The 20,974-nt window shown below is 40.7% G+C and overlaps 3 protein-coding genes across 3 annotated transcripts; all 3 read left to right on the plus strand.

Annotated features, from left to right (window-relative positions):
- The first annotated feature begins 3,352 nt into the window (after positions 1 to 3,352).
- mob3c (MOB kinase activator 3C) lies at positions 3,353 to 9,756 on the plus strand. The gene is made up of 4 exons (XM_085347618.1): positions 3,353 to 3,560; positions 5,638 to 6,249; positions 7,076 to 7,278; positions 9,646 to 9,756. Exons 2-4 carry the CDS (start codon positions 5,832 to 5,834, stop codon positions 9,673 to 9,675), a joined length of 651 nt encoding a protein of 216 aa, XP_085203744.1. The 5' UTR covers positions 3,353 to 3,560; positions 5,638 to 5,831; the 3' UTR covers positions 9,676 to 9,756.
- Positions 9,757 to 10,384: 628 nt separating this feature from the next.
- mknk1 (MAPK interacting serine/threonine kinase 1) lies at positions 10,385 to 16,171 on the plus strand. Its single transcript, XM_085347259.1, has 14 exons — positions 10,385 to 10,470; positions 11,088 to 11,150; positions 11,620 to 11,722; positions 11,845 to 11,943; positions 12,021 to 12,118; positions 12,284 to 12,363; positions 12,473 to 12,546; positions 12,659 to 12,763; positions 12,863 to 12,918; positions 13,014 to 13,109; positions 13,227 to 13,421; positions 14,293 to 14,457; positions 14,582 to 14,625; positions 14,944 to 16,171. The coding sequence occupies exons 2-14, from the start codon at positions 11,097 to 11,099 to the stop codon at positions 15,161 to 15,163; spliced, it is 1,389 nt and encodes a 462-aa protein (XP_085203385.1). The 5' UTR covers positions 10,385 to 10,470; positions 11,088 to 11,096; the 3' UTR covers positions 15,164 to 16,171.
- Positions 16,172 to 18,428: 2,257 nt separating this feature from the next.
- On the plus strand, positions 18,429 to 18,998 carry LOC146607235 (transmembrane protein 275-like). Its single transcript, XM_085348739.1, has one exon. The coding sequence runs from the start codon at positions 18,429 to 18,431 to the stop codon at positions 18,996 to 18,998; it is 570 nt and encodes a 189-aa protein (XP_085204865.1).
- Positions 18,999 to 20,974: the final 1,976 nt, after the last annotated feature.

A 20,974-nucleotide genomic window follows, 5' to 3' on the forward strand; every position in this document is an offset into this window, starting at 1 on the left:
ATAAGTAAGTAATAAGCCAATTAATAAGCTACTCAAATAATCACACCAAAAGCAGTCCGTGCGTATAGAATAATTACACATATATAGTAGGCCCGAAACACAGTTCAGCAACCCGGCTGTGCCTTTTATTGCTTCAACAGTGTTTACTTTTTTTCGAAGTGTACTGCAGGATATAACATGTGGCACAACACGCTGGTGTTCTTATTCAACAAAACATGATGGAAGGAAGCGATAAAAGTCGGCTTGTCTGTCAAACAAGTAGAAGCAACATGTTTTATATAAACACACGTGTTGCATTCCTCATGCCAGACATGTGTCAGTTTATGTAACACACTACGATTTAAAAATTTTTTTTTATTTGCTTGTTTTTTCAGTTGAGCTGGTTCTATTTGCCCAAAGCTGTCACACACTCCTGGCCTTTCAAAGTAAAAACAGTAGATGCATTCAAATCTCCTGGGCAGCAGAGTCCTGGTGGTGAGATTTAACTATAATGACCATTGTGGAAGATCTGTAGGCTTCCAGCCAAGCCATGACACCACATATCAGACATGTGCTCTACTTGTGGTGTAATGAATAACCTGCAAATGTCGTAGGCTCACCACCTTGCCTAAAGCTGTAGTCACAAACTGATGACCTTTGTTCTTACTGGGGTCCATACAAGCCAACATTACATCATCATATAAAACATCATAAAGCAAATTATGTAATGAATTGAAGAAATTGAGTAAAGCGCAAGAAAACATTATAAATAAACAACAATGAAACTAATGTTATGGTCATAACCATAACTATAACATTTATGTGTGCGTGTGTTAATTTAGGATTGTTTATTTATTTTTTTAATTCATCCTTTATTTAATCGGAAAGTCGATTAAAGTCTCTTTTTTAAGGTGAATGTGGCCAAGAAGGGACACCTTTACAAAACAGTCAGCAGTTGGAAACATAGAAATACAGTATAAGAGACATAAACATAAACAGAGTTTATACAGTTCTGAAGGATTTGAAAAGGTCTTCTCGACCCTGCAGGTTAGTAATCCAAAACAGTGAAAACCCATGTTTGAGAATAATATTGTAAAATGTATAACCTCCGCTTGAATGTACAGTTTAATTTGAGACAATACTTTTCACTTTTGAGCTCCAGAACAACTGAGTACAAATACTGCTGTTGAAACTGGATTAATATTAACCACAAACTTAGAGCATGTAGGTTTATCCAGCAATAGTTCAAGATACATAACACCAACAGCTGTACTAAACTGTAACTCTATGAAATTGTGCGTTTTATACATTTAAGGCATTTATTTTTGCTTTATTTTTTTAAAGGTTAAATGTTTTTCATCATATGCATGTGAAAAAATTGTTCTTTTTTGTTTTGTTTTAAAGAAAATCTACCTGCTACATTCAAGGAGTGGAAAAATATATGGTGCTTAAGGTGGTGGGTTTTTAAGAGAATAATAGCAGAGTATTACACTAAGTGATGGTATGAGACAGGTGAGGAAATGCACGACTGGTTCAGCTTCCTCATCTGTCACATATCTGGATGATGACACTCACTCTGACATGGAAAACTAGAGCATAGGGCAAGGAATAATCATAAATGCACACCTGTGTGATTCATCCATGCTTTTCTGTGTATGTCACGGAAAAAATATGAATAACATTGTAAACAATCATTACATCAGAATCTATTTCAACTTAAGGGAAGGATATAAATTTCAGAGTTTGAATTATTTCTCTTTAACGTTCTGCTTTATTATTTATTTATATTGATGAATATATTTTTTGAATAACTCAGATAAATGAGTTGTTCGAATGCTTTTGGTCATTTGAAACACAATGATCGGTTGAAAAAGTAAACTATAATAATGTAAATGTAATAAGCATACACTGATTATTCAAATGTGCCAGAAAGTTCCTGATTCTTTAATACACGGACATTTCTTTTCACAATATTGGAAACAACCATTACACAGATTCAGTTATTGGAGCAGCTTAATATTTTATAGTTAATCTTCAAACCTAGAAAATGAACCAAGACCAACTTACACAATAATTCAATAATTACTTAAGCAGTTCAGTCTATTTGTGTTTTGCACAACCATTAACCAGGCTTTGTACTTTCTTTATGAATGTTATAGTAAACTTATGTTTTATTTTAGTGACTTTATATTTTATTGTTAAATGTATGGCATCAAAAAACCACCACCAACAAAAACAATCTGACCTGTCAGTTCTTTTTAATCACTGACATGTGATCATGATTTAGTTATTTAAAAAGATAATCAGCTGCTCATCAGTAAATAGGGAATTTCCCTTGCTGATAACTGACTGATAGCTCTGACTAGCCTCTCATTATCTCCACCCACACGCCATCATTACAGTCATGCTGACCTCAGGTGGAAATGTTGGAGTACTGCAATTTAGATCTACCTTCCCCCACTCCCCACCCACCATAAAGTTTTGACTGTATTGTCAAATAGACATATCAATATGTTTTCACATATATATGGATTCATATGTATGTACAGACACACAAACATATACAATATTATCAGCTGGGAGGGAACAATTTCACAAAAAGTATGGAGAGCTTCTTCATGCATGGTGTAGACAGCCTGTGCACTTTAGTATCACCATTTTTCCGTAAGACAAACAGAGCAGCTATCACAAAAAAAGATAACCTTCTAAGGTCACAAGGAATTTGACTGTTAAAGTCACACGTGGCTTGTTTGTTCATGATTTGAACACAGAGCTTTTTTAGTCGTTTAAAGAGAAATTGTGTCTTTCAAAGAGCAGTTTTTCCATGTAGGGAACTTACTGAATTCCAAAGCAACTTCTTTAAAAGGCAAAGAATTTAAATAATATGTTATTGAGACTTCATAAAAAATAGCCAGGCATCATGGTCGTGGACTGCCAGGCATCCAGAAATGTTTGTGGGATTATTCTTTTCCCTGTGTCCTATAAGTGGCTCAAGAGAAGGGATGTTTTCTCAGGACCTTTACCAGAGGGCTGGGCTTTGGTTGGATAAGAGGGTTGGCTGCTTTGCCTGCAAATCGACAAGAAAGAAAAAAAAATGGAAAAGAGGGAGGGCAGAGTCAGTGTTCGGGGAAGGCCTTTTTCAGCCCTTCTTCTCTTTCACTTTATAGGTCCTCCAAACACCCACCCACATACTGACACACACACACACACACGCACACACACACACACACACACACACACACACACACACACACACACACACACACACACACACACACACACACACACAGATAGCAGAACCTACTAGACAAAGTCAGGAAGTGACATCACCTACAGGAAGAGAAGGCAAATATCTTTTTTCTCTTTTAGTGTGTTGTCTGTTTTCCTGAGGGAAGTTGGAGCCCCTTAAGACCGTTAGCAACTAGCAGAGAGAAAATTCAGAGGACCTAGAGGGGGCAGAGTCACTGAAGCAGGCTTTCACAGGGAGTTTAGAATCAAAGGATCCAGACACTCGAATCCTCCCTGAACTTCCCACAACTCTCCACCACATTCCAAATACTCCGCTGCAGGATTTCGGCCAGGTACAGTGCACAGAGATTTTCCATTCTGTAATGTCTTGTTTTGCTTTCCCACTGACAATTTGTTTCTTGTTGTTGCTGCACCACGAAATGAAAGAGTTTCAAGAAATTGCAGTGTCTGATGGAAAACTGGTAGAAAAAGAAGAAAACAAAGCATGCATGCCACATTGCATGCTCTAACATGCTTCAGTGTGACTGCTCAGGCAAGTAGGGACAGAAATTGGTCAACAGTCACTTCCTCCTTCATACTGTCACTTTTGTATAAATCATAACTGTTTTCGTATCCCAAAGATGTCTGAGCTGAATCTTTAACTGAACCAGTGTCTCTCAGAGTTTAGGAGTGAATGAAGCTCTGTCTAACTCTCGTTTGTTATGGACATATTCAGAGCTATCGACTGACCACGTATTCAAGTTCCCCCAGTGGTGAGTTTTGAACTGAGATCAGGCAAACTATGAAAGCTAGTGGAAAGAGCCAATGGAGATGATCACATGTGTTTTTATTTTTAGCCATTGCCTTTTCCTCAGATTAAGACAGGAGGGACCCCAGTCCTCCAGAAGCTTTACAAACATGCGAGAGGCCTGTGGGTTGTGATTTTTGAGGTTATTTTGTCAATAGAAAGATAACAACACCCATATCAATATCACGTGTTGGGAGTACAGACTGGCATGAAGTGACAGAAACATCTGCTAATTCAAGTCACCAGAGCCTCAGTTACAACCGTGGGAAATTCTGAATACGGCAGTTAACCCTCTCCAGGCAGACGTTGCAGATTTGCAACAGTTAAGAACTAACAACCTGATTACCCCACATACATATTTTATGAGTTTTTTTTACTCAGAAGTACCACTGCAGGACTTGGTTGTGCATTAGCAACAAAAAACGTAATTTGGGCCTGAGAGGGTTAACAATGGGACTCAGGACTCAATGCGGCTGCAGTATCATGTGTTGCAATCACAGCTGCTTTAATCTAGGTGTCAGATCTCTGGACATTCTTCCCACATCCTTCAAACGGTGAATAGAAATGTACAATTCAATTCGGTTTTGCCACGCTAACACGTTTACAAAACATATTTGAGACTATAAAATGTAACCGTCCATCTTCTTGTTTTAAAGTAAATCCTCCAAGTTAATATTTGTGTCCTTGGGCAAGACACTTCACCCGTTGCCTACTGGTGGTGGTCAGAGGGCCCGGTGGCGCCAGTGTCCGGCAGCCTCGCCTCTGTCAGTGCGGCCCAGGGCAGCTGTGGCTACAATGTAGCTGCCATCACCAGTGTGTGAATGTGTGTGTGAATGGGTGGATGACTGGATGTAGTGTAAAGTGCTTTAGGGTCCTTAGGGACTAGTAAAGTGCTATACAAATACAGGCCATTTACCATTTACCATATTATATCAAATAAATTGTGCAATCATTACTGCTTCATTACCATGACATTCAAAACCTGTGAGGTCATGCTCCCAATACAAGCAAATCACCAGACAGATGGACAATAGTTTTGCACAAAAAATATCCATAAACTCTTAATTTAATTTCATATCCACTTTCTCAAGGAAGAATGGGCCGTTTTCTATCCATATTTAGTGCGTGCGTGCGTGCGTGCGTGCGTGCGTGCGTGCGTGCGTGCGTGCGTGCGTGCGTGCGTGCGTGCGTGTGTGTGTGTCCCACACAAAATTAAAGTTGTGGTTCTGCCTTTAAGAGCATTAAAACTATTTGACTCAGGACATTTTCTCACACAGTCCTCTTGAGGACAGTTTAATCTTTAGTGGATCACAGCATACTATTCATTTTCCCAGTTATGCCTGACTCAATTGGCCTGACTTTTGGTACAGCAGACTGAAAGTGTTGCTATTTTTACTGGTAGCTGCAACTGAAAACTTTGCTTTGAGGTCATTTGGGTCACAAAGAGCAGCTGTGACTATAAAAAAACATTTTAGCTGGTCTTCTTTAGGAAAATGTAGGTTTTTGTTTTGTTTTTTTTACTTTATGGTAGCTATAACAATTGTTGTAATTAAATATTGCATGAATTGTTTTATCTTTTATGTTTTATTCACCCCAAAACATGCCTGTTATTGTCTTCACAGTGCCATCGTGCCAAATGAAAACAAGAGCTCCTTGCAGTCTCTACACGACAGACGCTAACCACCTGTGACCATTCCAAGAGCTGAAATCAGACTGGTTCCCCTCTCCCAGGAAGGCTACACGTTCTCATACTCCAACCTAATTATTTTTCATCATTGCGCACTCTCCCCTTATCTCAGGGGAAATAACTGAGTCAATGGCATTGTGTCTTGGTCAAGTGTTTAGCAAAGACAAAACATTTAGGCCAAAGAAGCGCTTTGAGCCCGGTACGCAGCGGTTTGAACTGTACAAGAAGGCCCAGGCTTCGCTCAAATCTGGCTTGGACCTGAGGAAAGTAGTTCAGCTCCCAGAAGGCGAGAACCTCAATGACTGGATTGCTGTTCACGTGGTGGATTTCTTCAACAGAATTAACCTAATCTATGGCACAGTGAGCGAGTACTGCAGCGAGCGCACGTGCCCTATCATGTCTGGGGGACTGAGATATGAGTACAGATGGCAGGACGGTAAAGACTACAAGAGACCCACCAAGCTGCCTGCTCTCAAGTACATGAATCTGCTGATGGACTGGATAGAGTCACTGATCAATAATGAGGAAATCTTCCCCACAAGAGTAGGTGTGTGTGAGGAGTTTACAAATGAAACCATCGGACTGCTCTTGAGTGCGTAAGCTAATACATGACTGAGTGCTGGCTGCAGAGATTTTATACTAAAGTGTCAGCACAGAGTGCAGAGGTTGTCTCCTTCATTAAGCTCACGAATACAATGATTGAGTTCAAGGAGAGGTTAATTAGACAATAAAATGTTGACATTTAGAGGGGGTTGTTGACAAGGTGATCATAGTGTTAAATTAGAGGTGAGAACTTCATGCGTCACAGAAGCGTGAGCTCAGAGCCTCTCTGTGGCGCAGTGGTTAGCACTGACATTCTGGGACTTCTCTTTTCTTATGTCAAGCCTAGACATGCTAGTCAGGTATGATGAAAACATTTCCCACGAGTGTGAATGGGTTTTGGTTGTGTGTTAGTGCTTGACAACTCCTTCAGGGTGTTTCTGTCCCTCCGTTTGCTCAGTTATCACAATCCTCCATGGACCTGAGGGAGAATAAGACAGCAATGCTGTCTTCGCTTTGCTTAGAAATTAAATACGAATAATTAGATTGTTCTTCACACGGCCTTTTCAGCTCTTCAGCACAAAACACAGATATTTTTTATTAAGTGTTTTGGGATTGAAACACAAACTATTCAATAGATTATGTAGGAAATTCGGTAGATTAATAGCCCTATTGTAGATAAGCATGATTAATGATGCTTTTTAAATCTGCATACATGGTAAATCCATTTACAATTGAGTCCTACAGTTTCCTTTATCAAATCTATTATTTTATTAGACCAGCTTCTGAATAGAAGTCCTTTTATATCTTATTGTTTTCCTTCTTCATCCTAGGAGTACCTTTCCCCAAGAACTTCCAGCAGGTGTGCAAGAAGATCCTGAGCCGTCTCTTCCGGGTGTTTGTGCACGTTTACATCCATCACTTTGACAGCATCTGCAGTATGGGTGCAGAGGCCCACATCAATACCTGCTACAAACACTATTATTATTTCATCTCAGAGTTCAACCTCATTGATCACTCTGAGCTGGAGCCTCTGGTGAGACATCAGATGTATGAGTGTGAAGTGAGGATGCATATGAAAAAGGATCAGATGGAGGTTTTGTAACGGAGGAACTGTCAGTCTAGCAGAGAATATCTACCATCTTGCCAGCTTTATCCCAGCTGCGTGAATGTTTGATGTGCTTATTGTTCATCTTTGAGTAGGTGTGTTTTCCAGTTTAGCGTACATACAGTGGCTTGCAAAAGTATTCGGCCCCCTTGAAATTTTCCACATTTTGTCACATTACAGCCACAAACATGAATCATTTTTAGTGGAATTCCACATGAAAGACCAACACAAAGCGGTGCACACGTGAGAAGTGGAACGAAAATCAGACATGATTCCAAACCTTTTTTACAAATAAATAACTGCAAAGTGGGGTGTGTGTAATTATTCAGCCCCCTGAGTCAATACTTTGTAGAACCACCTTTTGCTGCAATTCCAGCTGCCAGTCTTTTAGGGTCTGTCTCTATTAGCTTTGCACATCTAGCAACTGAAATCCTTGCCCATTCTTCTTTGCAAAACAGCTCCAGCTCAGTCAGATTAGATGGACAGCGTTTGTGAACAGCAGTTTTCAGATCTTGCCACAGATTCTTGATTGGATTTAGACACCAGACAGGTCAGGGATAAAGTTATTGAGAAATTTAAAGCAGGCTTAGGCTACAAAAAGATTTCCCAAGCCTTGAACATCCCACGGAGCACTGTTCAAGCGATCATTCAGAAATGGAAGGAGTATGGCACAACTGTAAACCTACCAAGACAAGGCCGTCCACCTAAACTCACAGGCCGAACAAGGAGAGCGCTGATCAGAAATGCAGCCAAGAGGCCCATGGTGACTCTGGAATCTGTCCGTAGGACAACTATTAGTCGTGCACTGCACAAAGTTGGCCTTTATGGTGGCAAGAAGAAAGCCATTGTTAACAGAAAACCATAAGAAGTCCCGTTTGCAGTTTGCCACAAGCCATGTGGTGGACACAGCAAACATGTGGAAGAAGCTGCTCTGGTCAGATGAGACCAAAATGGAACTTTTTGGCTAAAATGCAAAACGCTATGTGTGGCGGAAAACTAACACAACACATCACTCTGAACACACCATCCCCACTGTCAGATATGGTGGTGGCAGCATCATGCTCTGGGGGTGCTTCTCTTCAGCAGGGACAGGGAAGCTGGTCAGAGTTGATGGGAAGATGGATGGAGCCAAATACAGGGCAATCTTGGAAGAAAACCTCTTGGAGTCTGCAAAAGACTTGCGACTGGGGCGGAGGTTCAGCTTCCAGCAGGACAACGACCCTAAACATAAAGCCAGGGCAACGATGGAATGGTTTAAAACCAAACATATCCATGTGTTAGAACGGCCCAGTCAAAGTCCAGATCTAAATCCAATCGAGAATCTGTGGCAAGATCTGAAAACTGCTGTTCACAAACGCTGTGCATCTAATCTGACTGAGCTGGAGCTGTTTTGCAAAGAAGAATGGGCAAAGATTTCAGTCTGTAGATGTGCAAAGCTGGTAGAGACAGACCCTAAAAGACTGGCAGCTGGAATTGCAGCAAAAGGTGGTTCAACAAAGTATTGACTCAGGGGGCTGAATAATTACGCACACCCCACTTTGCAGTTATTTATTTGTAAAAAAAAAAAGTTTGGAATCATGTATGATTTTCATTCCACTTCTCACGTGTGCACCACTTTGTGTTGGTCTTTCATGTGGAATTCCAATAAAATTGATTCATGTTTGTGGCTGTAATGTGACAAAATGTGGGAAGGTTCAAGGGGGCCGAATACTTTTGCAAGCCACTGTACATAGAAGGCACCGACAATAAAATCACTCAGTCTGAAGCTCATAGCGTTCTCACTAAGATAATATATTCCATATGACACACAAATTTAATTAGTTTTCACTCAGTTTTCCAGCATGAACAAAATGTATCCAGGAAATGGCTAGGTCTGATGAGAAAAGACTCATAAGAGAATCTGCTGACTTTGGATAGTCATGTGATTAAAGATTGTACTTGTTTCTGTTTTCCAACTAAGGAGCCTCTATCGCATGTGAGCTGATGGGGAATGGTGTTCCAAGTGTCAATAAAAAGCTGCAGTTATCATCATTACCTCGCTTGGGCTGCATAATTCCCCCTGCAATGTGAAAACAGGGACAAGGCATTAATGTCAACACGCTGCATAAAGATAAATCTTTTGAATAGACCTCGTTTTATTGCCCCACCTCTTGTGCCCCAGGAAATTATGTTTGTTTTTAGTCTTCAAGGAGCAACTGCTTTCTTTCTCAGAATCATGACGGTGTAAATATTCATTTTCTCAAACAACATATTAGACTCTATCTATTAACATCTCCTCTTTTTCTTTTCCTGCAGAAAGAGATGACAGAGAAGATATGCAATTAGACAAAGCCACATGGACAAAGGAGTTTACATTATGACGTTATCTGAGCCCCTTGAGAAAACTTCCGCATCAAAACACCAGACAGAGAACTGCTTTGTGTACACTTGTACGAGTGGTTTCCAAGCATATGACATGGCCCATAAACTCAGTAGACTTCTGCAGATGGTGGCAAAGTTCCTTTACAGAACTTTTCACTTCACATTCATTATGGTGCTGTGAGTTTCCTCATTATTCTGTATTGTTTTATACACTGCATCTCCTGTACTCTGTCTTTCCTCTTGTGCATGTATATGTTTTATCTTCGTGTAAGTTTTGATGCATTGTTTGTTTTCTCGTTGACCAGAGTTTGTATTTTGTACGATGTGTTTTCACTGTTTAAAATCTGATTTAAGGGCATAAAAGTTCTTCCCATCAGCCAATCGCGTCTGCTTCCATTTTCGCAGGAAAAAGAAAATCACAACAACAACAGATATAGCATACTTATTATCACTGCTCACTTGCCAAACCTGTTACATGGATAAATAAAGGCCATCATCATGCACCAAAAATCCCCACTACGTGGACTGAGGCGTGGTGACGAACCCTGCCAAGTGACGTTGCATCAGTGCGGTCACGCTACCAATGGGAGAGGAGTTAATCCGGAAAGGGGCGGGGCAAACGTCTGCTCTCGCGTTTTCCCGCCCGGTACGTCATCAGCTGTTTGGACTGATTGATAACAGAAAGCAATGGGAGCTTACATCAGCTGTCACAGGCTTTGACTGCAGGGATTTGGCTGGCGTGGAGTCCACGTTTGAAGGGTTTGTTGCATTTGTGGTTTTATTTTAACGTCGCTTAAACAGTCTCTGAATACAGTTAGCAACTGGTCATGTAAATCGGTTTAGCAAGCTATCTGAGTTCTTTCTTGCTAGCTGGGGCTAACAACAGCTATAGTAGGCAGCCACCGCTAGCTCTGGCTTTTGTAATGCCGTAATGATCTTTTATACAGAATTCCCTCCTGGTAACTAGGACAACGTTGCTAATGTTAAGTAATTATCTAAGTGGACGTTGTTGGCTGTCAGTACACATATTTATTAACTTCAGTATCGATACAAACTGCTGGTATAACTCCATTAGCTAACAGCTAATTATCAGTTTTGTGTTTTTCTAACCGAAACATAACATTTAACTAGTATGAACTAACTAATTCAATAAACTTTGCTGTAAGTGAATATTCTGCGGTCATGTAGATGAACAGTAACCGCAAACTCAGAGCGATACACAATGTAATACCAAAGAATGAAAGAAAGAGGAAACTGGAACACATAAGCTAACGCTGGGCGGTGTCTTCTCCATTGCTCTAGCCTTTTGCCTCATCACTGCATTGTATTTAGTTGTTACGTATGTTTACGTGACTAACTATATTTGTATGTGGCAGTTGGCAGATATGGTGAGGCACGGCGTGATGACGGAGTTGCAGCCCTTCCAGCCCTCCCTCCAGGTGATCTACTCTATGATTAGTGGTGATTACAAAAGCTGACTTCCTGAAACATGTCTGATAAGATAAAAGGACCAGAAAATGGTGCACAGTAGTTTCATCAAAGCACTGTGCCCTGTTGTTTGAATGTTTCTGGTAAAGTTCAGATAAGGCCTGTCACGGAGTTTCCAGTATTATCATATTGATCACTGTTTTGGCAGACTGCCATAGGTGGTTGTAATGATCAAAGTAGTGGTGATGCATCCCTATAACTGCAGTTAGTCATTTTACAGTTGCAAGCCTATGATATGTACAGAACATTTTATTATGGATTAGTGTTTATTTTTAGTATTTATTACCAAGGCCAAATTAAAATTTTCCTTTTTTGCTTTTTTCATTTGCTTTTTCTCTACTGTACCAACATTGATCACTGGCTGATTTTGCACTATTCCCTCCCCCTGTCCCCCCCGTATGGCCTCCTTCTCTGTAACAGGGTAACTCCCTTGCTTTGGGCCAAGTAGGGCAAAACTGTGGGAGCATTCAGGAGAACCGAAATACCTCAGAGGAAAGACAGAATCTTTCCCAAGACCCAGCAGGTACAAATGCTTTACTTTTCCTAGCATTTCTATAGCTTTGTAAACTTTACAAAGCGAGAGCACTGTGCAAAAAAATTGCAATGTTTTAATTTGTGTGTATGGATTCATTTCTGCCTCTACAGAGTGTGAAAAAAGCCAGCCAGTGAACATCCCAGATACAGGTAAACGAAAGAAGAAGAAAAGAACTAGAGCGACAGACAGCTCCACTGGCACTTTTGATGGTAAGTAGGCTAAAACTGAAACACATGCAGTACGTGTGAAAGCAGGAAAATTGACCAACACTTCATATTTTCTTCAGATCTCTACAAATTGACTCATGAGGTGCTCGGCCAGGGAGCATATGCTAAAGTTCAAGGATGTATCAGCCTGCAGAATGGACATGAGTATGCCGTGAAGGTAAGTAGGGACAGTTTTGCCAAATTTAAATGTCATTTGAACAGGTTGGGTTGCTCTTTAATGGCAACATTTTCTTTAAAGCTGTACTGCATTTTTTTTAATTTTTTTTTTTAAAGTCAATCAAAATGTCCATTGAATCACAATTTCTGCTGCTCGCCTTCATAGATCATAGAAAAGAGTGCAGGACACAGCCGCAGCAGAGTCTTTCGAGAAGTGGAGACTCTTTATCAGTGTCAAGGAAATAAGTGAGTTGATTTTTGTCTGATTAATATTTAAAAAAAAAAAAATGAGAGAGAAAAGAAAACTTATCCAGAATAAAAACAATTCTGATCACCTAAACATATCGTTGTCCAGGAATATTTTGGAATTGATTGAATTCTTTGAGGACAACAACTGCTTTTATTTGGTATTTGAAAAGCTGCGTGGTGGTAAGTGTGAATAATTAACACAACAGTTATGTAATGCAAACAGAGCTGTTGCCAGATGGCTCATTATGAGCGCACAAATATACCCGTGAGTGATCCTCTTCTCTTTCTGCAGGTTCTATTCTTACACATATCCAAAACCGAAAGCACTTTGATGAACTGGAGGCTAGTAAGGTAGTGAAAGATATTGCCCAAGCTCTCGACTTTTTACACACAAAAGGTAGGTCAAAATTCAAGCAGGTGTTCTGCTGAAATCCAAAGGAAATAGAGGTTTTGTTTTTGTTTTTGAGTGTAAAGGTGACAGTGTTTTTGTTTGCAGGCATTGCCCATAGAGACCTTAAGCTAGAAAACATACTCTGTGAATACACTGATCAGGTAATTGGCATTTAATGAGTTGAGAAAGGCATTAATTATCCCTTAAGGTTTATAATTTAACAACATAATCATATATTTACTCTCTTTCTACTTAGGTGTCGCCAGTAAAGATCTGTGACTTTGATCTAGGAAGTGGAGTAAAGCTCAGCAGTGCCTGTACACCCATAACAACCCCAGAGCTCACAACACCAGTAAGTGTCTAATTCTAAATTGTCGGCCAAGTATAGACACATAATATTGTCCAATTAACTAATAAGGGATTACACTGACTTACCTCTTCTTTGCTTTTGATCTTTGCCCTCTCTCAGTGTGGCTCGGCAGAGTACATGGCTCCAGAAGTAGTCGAGGTGTTCACTGATGAGGCCTCCTTCTACGACAAACGCTGCGATCTGTGGAGCCTCGGGGTCATCCTCTACATCTTACTGAGTGGCAGCCCACCCTTCACAGGACACTGTGGCTCTGACTGTGGCTGGGATCGGGGAGAAAGATGCAGAACATGCCAGGTATGCCCCCTCCAATCAGCACTGTTGTTTAGCATCCATCCCATGGATAATTGCTCAGCTCAGCAGTGTTTGCACCAGAGATTCACTGTGTGTCCCCGCTTATCATTCTGAAATGAAGACATTATAAATAATATAAAACTACAGACTAGAGGTCTTAAAAGAACACATGCTCTGTAATGCCTCCTTTAGCTGGCATTACAGCTTGTTCATCTTAATGCTGGCCTCTTTGATTATCATGTCCATGGTAGACAGTTCAAATAAAGTAACTAAAAATTTTTCTTTTTTTGCTGTATACTGGCTTAATTAAGAAACATAATTAGTAATGTAGGTAAAGTTAGGCTTAGATGTAGGTTGAAATCTCTTTTTAAAAATAAAAAAAAAATGAGAAAAGCCGATGTATAGGAGCACTACGGCTGATTTGGCTTTAGCTGTTGACCCATATGTCAAATGCTCTTATGTGAATTATTCAGAAAAGCCAAACACTTTCAGTACAGTTTGGGGTTTTGTTTTTTTTTGTTTTTTTAAGTAGTAGAGTATTAGGGCTGAGAAGAAATGGGAAGAGGTTCTGTAGATTTACCAGGGAAAACCTTGTTTTAGCTTTCACTTCATCTAGATGGATGTCGTCGGTTCTTCTTCCATTATCTTGGCTTGAGCGGAGTTTTGGTTTGGTTTATTGAATTTTGTGCTGCTTGGAGAAAAAGCTCACTTTTGTAAAGAAGGTGTGAGGTCTGAATTTATAATGCACAACAGAATGACAACACCATTACAAAAATGAATGCAGCACAATAATGCAGCGTGCGTGCGCGTGTGTGTGTGTGTGTGTGTAAATGGCATGTACTTATCAGCAGGTTATTTGATCTTCTCCCCTCAGAGTCACCTGTTTGAGAGCATCCAGCAGGGCAAATATGAATTTCCAGACAAGGACTGGGCCCACATCACAGTGGGTGCCAAGGACCTCATATCAAAGCTGTTGGTTCGGGACGCCACTCTGCGCCTCAGTGCTGCTCAGGTCCTCAAGCACCCTTGGGTGCAGGGGGTGGGTATAATTACATTTGAGCACTACTTGTCTAATGTTAGACAGCTGGAATTATTGTCCTTATTTTCCAGCTGTGAGTTTTTTTTTTTTTCTTTCTTTCTTTTATTTATTTATTTTTTTCCAGAATGCTCCAGAGAGAGGTCTTCCAACTCCTCGTGTTCTGCAGAGGTCTGTCTTTATTTTAGCTCCGTTTCTGTGGTTGAAGTAGAATCAGACCTTTACTGTTTGTGGTTTTTCATAGGAAACTAGAGTTTCTGCACATACCTTTGTTTATGAACAACTTTTTTTTTTTAATTTTGAGAACAATTTCAGGTTCTCTCTGCTTCAAGATGGTTTTTGTTTTTTTGTTTTTTAAGATGGAAAATATTGGGATAGATGAAACAAGGATCTAGGATACTTTATTCTAATCACATTATTAAAGTGAGAAGTGGCAGAAATGTGCTTAGATGTCTCTCATATCTTTTTCTGCCTTCTTTCTTGTTCTAGGAACAGCAGCACCAAAGATCTGACCCAGTTTGCAGCAGAAGCCATCGCCTTCAACCGGCAGCTATCCCAGCACGAGGAGCAGCGGGAGGACGTCGGAGCCATTGTTTGCTCCATGAGGCTTTCTCCTCCTTCTAACTCCAGGCTGGCTCGCAGACGGGCACAGTCCAGTGCTCTCCGGCACGGAGACTTTGCACCCACTTCAGATGACGCCACAGCCTGAGGGTCCTTAACCTCCTTATCGTGTTATCTGAATAATTTTAGTTACCTCCTGTGTGGATTTTTATTTTTATAGGGAGCCTTGTAGGATTGGTCACACAGTATGGAAAGTGTCTCTGTTGTTGAAAGTCCTCTCCTTGGCCAGTAGTCTTATCAGTGAGAGTTTGAACATCAAGTGCGCAGTTAAACCTCAGCTTCTGCCTACTAATAGAAAACAGTAAAACTTCCAGGATTTGGCCAGGAGTTACTTTAAGCTGATGAGTATTTTTAACAAAGGTTTGATTTTCTTTCAGAACAACTTTGGCTTTAAGAAATTTATGTATTGTCTTCACAGGTTGGGTTAGTCATCGTTACCCAAAACACCAGAAACTGCTCTCAGTGCCAGCAGTTTTTACTAAAATACATATCAACACCAAAAACAGCATTTTAAGAATCAGGACAGCTACGCAGCAGCAGCTGCTGCTTTAATGCAATATCGTCTTATAGGTAGATTTTATTTTATTTTATTACTTGTTTTTCCAGCTGTGAATTAGTTATTTTATTTGAAAGCTTTTTAGTGACTAAAGAAAAGGGATTTTTTTTGTTGCTTTTTTAAAGCATGTTTTCTTTTCTTTTTTTAAAATTTTTTTTATATGATTTTTATGTGTGAATGTATGTGATAAAAACAGACAACACTTAGAGGAGTCTGAGGGTTAAACAGGGCCTTTCCCCTGTTTTACCTGTTGACTCTTTTGTCGAGCTGTGTCTTCATGACTACCTGAGAGTGTGGCTGGAGGTTGCAGAAACTCATGGAGTGAGACTGGATCTTAAAGTTTTTTTTCTTCTCATGTCAATACAAGCTACCTGCAGCACTGATGTACTTTAAAATAAATATCTTATTTAGTTTGCCCAGAATGGGAGGTTCTTGTGTTTTTAAAGCTTCACCAATGATATGAATTTGACACTTAAAAATAGTATTTATCTTTTCAGCGCTTTTGCTATAACTTCTCGTTGGAGGTCATGTTTGGTGTTGTGATGCAGATTATTCCAAGAGGTTTTGCTTAATTTCTTATTGTCTTAGTGATCTTATATATATATATATATATTTTTAAGTCTAAATTACTTGAAATGTGAAAATTGCATTTGTTTTAAGTTTTATGCAGTTCATGAGACTTAAAGCTGAACTGTGGGACTTTTATATATAATGTTAATGTGTGCACACAAAGATTATTCACCCTATGAGCAGCAGGTATGGTCTCTGTATTTTGTAGTGTTCCTGATTCCTGGGCTGGCTCGCTGGCTTAGATCAACCAGCAGTGACTGGGTTTGCCAGTCCTCAAAAGAGCTGCAGCTAAAGCAAATGGTGTGGCTTAAAAAAGTAGAACGGGACTGAGCGAGATCGTTTGCTGCTTCAGATAAGTGTCACTGGGAGGGAAAGCGGTTGACAGCGAGTAGAAACGTTTAGCGGTGGATAAGCCTTTCCTTGTTCTAGATTTGCATCACAAGCACTTGTTGATGGTATCTGTGTAATCTACCTGTTACAAGCCCTGCATGGCTGGTTTAAAGGGATGAGAGAATAGTTTATGTTACACTAGTGAGATACGTGATTCCATTCTGTGAAGTGAGTTTATAAAACTGTTAAATATTTTTTTAATCGTCCCTGTTTTGATTTTGTCTGTGCCAATGGAAACTGTTATGGATGAACTGAGAATTCTTTGATATTTTCTGATTTTTGATTTTGTTTTTAGAAGAAGCTACTTTTTCTTTATGTTGTCTTATAATTTAGACTGTCTGTGTTTGAATGGGATCTCCAAAGGCTCCTGTTTATCGTACCTTACAAAGTTTATGTGCCAGTGCCAACTCATTCCCTTATTTCACACTGTTGCCATGGACAACCCATCCCTATAGCAACTAAGGGCCTTCATAGGCTGGCATGAATTGATGGAGATTTGCTCAGAATGAATACACATGTTAGGAAACGACTGCTTGCTATGATAAAGCCCCCACACTAGTATGATTCATAAAAGAAGCTGTTTGTTTCCCTCCGTCTACTTGAGATGGCCTAGAATGAGATGCAGTAATTGGTATGCGATTATAGAGTCGCTCTGAAATGTGTCAAAGCTCATATGGGGTCCTATGCATAAAGCTCTCATGTGTAGAGCGTGTTTTCACTGGCATGTTGTGTTCTCAATAAAAAGCTCTTCTTGTCTAAGCTGTGTTACATCAAGACAATATTACTGTGTTGTGCACTCAAAGGTCTCGTTCACAAGACGTGAGCAAATGGATTTTTGTTTTCACTGCAGCAGATGTGCTTTAGTTTACAAAGATTTATTTCAGTCAGGAGTGATAAATGGTAACAACTCATTGTTTTGGACTAAACAGCTGAGGAGGGGGCAGGAGATGGTGAATAACCTCTACGCACACTGGTAAGAAACAGAGGCCGTGTCCTTGCTGAGACTTCTTTGAAAAGCAAAGGAGAAAGAGGAGCGAGGCCATAGTCTCGAGCCTTTTTTCTTTTTTGCACTTTAATAACCCAGGTTTCACAAACTTTTCCCATCATTAGATTTAAGGAAATAAACATCAGATAGATGTAGGAGTGCAGTGGTGTGTGTGTTTCCACTTTTCCCGAGAGCACCTTTAATGTGACACGTTAGAAGCTTAAGCACTTCAGAGGGTGATGGCTGTGATTGGGCTGTTTGTTTGAAGCAGCTCCACAGCGCAGCCAGTGGCCGATATTCAGCAGTGCATCAGCTGCAGATCACTCCGCTGCTCACCTGCAGGAGGAGCAGATCACACCCGCCGCTCCTGTGCAACATGACACACGGACAAAGCGCCCAAACGGCCAGAGTCATGTGTCCGATGTAAGGTAAGCGACACAGAATGGTGCAGAGAAATTTTGCAGCAAGTGTTGCTTTCAGGTTTGTGTGTGTGTGTGGACCATCGGCGAGAGAACAAGACTGTTTTTATATTTGCAGATTCTCACTTGGCATTATCAGCGTTGTTGCCTTCGATGAATTGTATTCGCGCTTTAATGTTGTTGAGGTTTAAAGTCTCATAACTAATGCGTTTAATTAGACGGGAATGCTCACAGTTTTTTAACAGCTAAGAAATTATTTTGGAAGAAAAAAAAGTTGCCAGAGTTCAAAATCAGAAGAATGAAAAGTCTTTAAAACATTTGCACTGCTTCTAAAATGTGTCATGTTACTTTTCAGCCTCTCTTTCTAAAGAGATCAAATGATCTATTTTCAGCCATTTGTCTGATCAACAGCTTCTCTGAGCTCTCCTGAGACATGGTGCTACCTGAAAAAAACTCCAGTTCATCTGCTCCCAAGAAGACCCCCGAGCAGCATGCTCCGAGGCACCAGAGCATGCCCTCTCCAGCCCTGTGCTGCGCCTGTGGGCTGTGCATCATGCTGGCTGGCATCAACATCACCCTGGTGGGAGCTTTTGCGTTTGGTACCTTTATCCCTACAAGCAATCCTCCCATCTTCATTGGGCCTCTTCTTTTACTCATAGCGCTGGCTTTCTTTACAGCCTGCTGTGTCATCAGCAGGAGACCTCAAGCCCACACTGCCCATAAGGCCAAAGGAGGTGAGAAATGGGCGCTGATGAGGATGGGGGCAGTTGCTTTTGAGATGGAGACGAGCGAGCACACGCTTCAGGACACGACAGCTGTCCAGCTCAGCCCCACCAACTCCCCTAGCTCATCTCACAAATCCAGCTCCATCCAAGGGGAAGCCACTGCCCTGCCTTCCTGTCAGGATGAAGCCACTGAGCAGCACACAGAGACCTGTGGCACTGGTGTTACTGGAGATAAACCCACTCTGAGCTCTGACTCCCGGGAGAGCACTTCCACATAGATCAGATCACTACATAGCGTGGACTTTGTTCTGTTTACACTGTCTGGCGTGACTGCAAGGATTAATTGCTACTATAAGTTATAAGCTAAGTCGTACTTTATTCATGCCAAAGTTGGTAAACTCAAATAACACATGACTTAAGTAACTAGAATGATGGCGTGGTAATATGATACAAGAGCGAAAAGGCCTGCAGACTCAGCCTGTGAGCGTAAATGTATTGTGCAAACTCCCTGATAATTATTCCGTGTGTTTCAGGAAGTTGTACTTTTACTGCCCTGTCCCAGGATGTACATTATCTTTCCAGGAAATGAAACAGGGAAGGAGATGATACTGTAATCCAAGTGCCTGTGTTATGTAGTTCTTGTTGTAGAACACATCTAGTGATTGTGTATTCATTGTGTATTCGTTTCCTATGGATTGATTTTGGTTAGTGTTTGCCACCTTTGTGAAGGAGGATCAGTGCAGTTATAAAAGCCGGGTGAATGCAGTCACAGCTTTTCTACACACTTCAACATAACTTTTCTTTCTTCTTCTTATTTCCTGCACCAGCTGCTTTGAGTGATGGTGTAACCTTGAGCTGTGCTAAAATAGATTCAGGAGTGTTTTGTGAATTTCTCTACTTGTGTTGTCGTGCATGATTACTACAGGTGCTAATACATGCTTGGGACCCCTGTATATTTTATAAATATAGATACACTATATACTTCTGTTCAAGTTAAGAGTTATCTATTCAGACAGCTCACTAAAACTATTAAGGATGCTATCTTGAGCAAATTATAATAATAATACTTCTACTGACCCCCTTTGTGAAGAATACACAGAAACAAAGCCACTGGAACTGTCAGGCTAAATGAGAAGATGCACAGGCTGTGATGATAAGTCATTTGTTATCTGAGTAACCCCAGCAGGGACTGTACAAACGGCTACGTTGCCCATCATTTGGCGTCTGACCCAACAGCTGCTGGCAAATGCGAAAGCCCTGTTTACTCATCGTTTTACATCAGCTGTCCTCAAACACAGCGTGTTCCCCTCACACAATCAAACCACGGAAAAGATAACACGGTGGCCAACGCCCACTGTTATTGCAGTGTTTTTTGAGTGGATACAGGCAGGCTGTGTGGGTGTCTGTAGTTATTCAATGACTCGTTTCTGTAAAGAAGGTGACATGTCTTGGCAACCTCAGCTCAACTAGTAATGAGGTCATGCTGCTCTGAAGAATGGCACAGCGGGATTAATTTAGCGCAGGGCTGGGTTTAACTCAGCAAAGGTTAATGTAACTGAGCAATTTTTATCTAAAAAAAATACTTCCATCCATTCATGCAGACTTGATCCTAACCCCACTATCATGGATGAGAGGTGCGCTAAACCCTGAACAAATCACCATTCCAAGGCACATCTGAACTTTTATCCATAGATATCATTTTCTTCTTTTGACTGGCCGCTTTAGGAATAGCTATAGCAGGTCATCTGCCTCCATCCCAGCCTAGCATCTCAGCCTCACCTCTCTACGTTCGTCTCCAAACCGCTGTCCCTCTGATATACTCATTTCTAATCTTGTCCATCCTGGTCACTTCAACAAAATACTTAGCATCTCTAACCCTAACCACCACCAGATAAGCCTCCTGTGTACCAGGTCTTACTCCCATTGTGTATAACCAGTTGCCCATCCCTGTTGCCAAGTGCTGGATCATAGTTGGTTGTCTGATTGTTGTTTTCTATCGAATACTGTAGTTTGTAACTTGCATAAAGCACCTTAAGGCAAGTGTTTTTGTGAATTTGTCCTATATAAATAAAATGTAATTGAATTGAACTACTCTCTTGCAGCTGCTTCTTTTTACCGTAAATGTGGAGTTTCTCTTTATATTTCCTTTTTGTTGTTATTAGAAAGGCTTGCAGGAGTGTGCATTTCCAGTTTGGTGCTCTGGTTTTATTCTCTCTGTTCAGGATCGAGGCATTTCTAAGCCCCGAGCCAGAGC

The sequence above is a fragment of the Diplotaxodon limnothrissa genome, linkage group LG23, assembly GCF_057381915.1.
Source record: "Diplotaxodon limnothrissa isolate DT_005_m linkage group LG23, D_limnothrissa_male_GT1.1, whole genome shotgun sequence".
Taxonomy (NCBI): Eukaryota; Metazoa; Chordata; class Actinopteri; order Cichliformes; family Cichlidae; genus Diplotaxodon; species Diplotaxodon limnothrissa.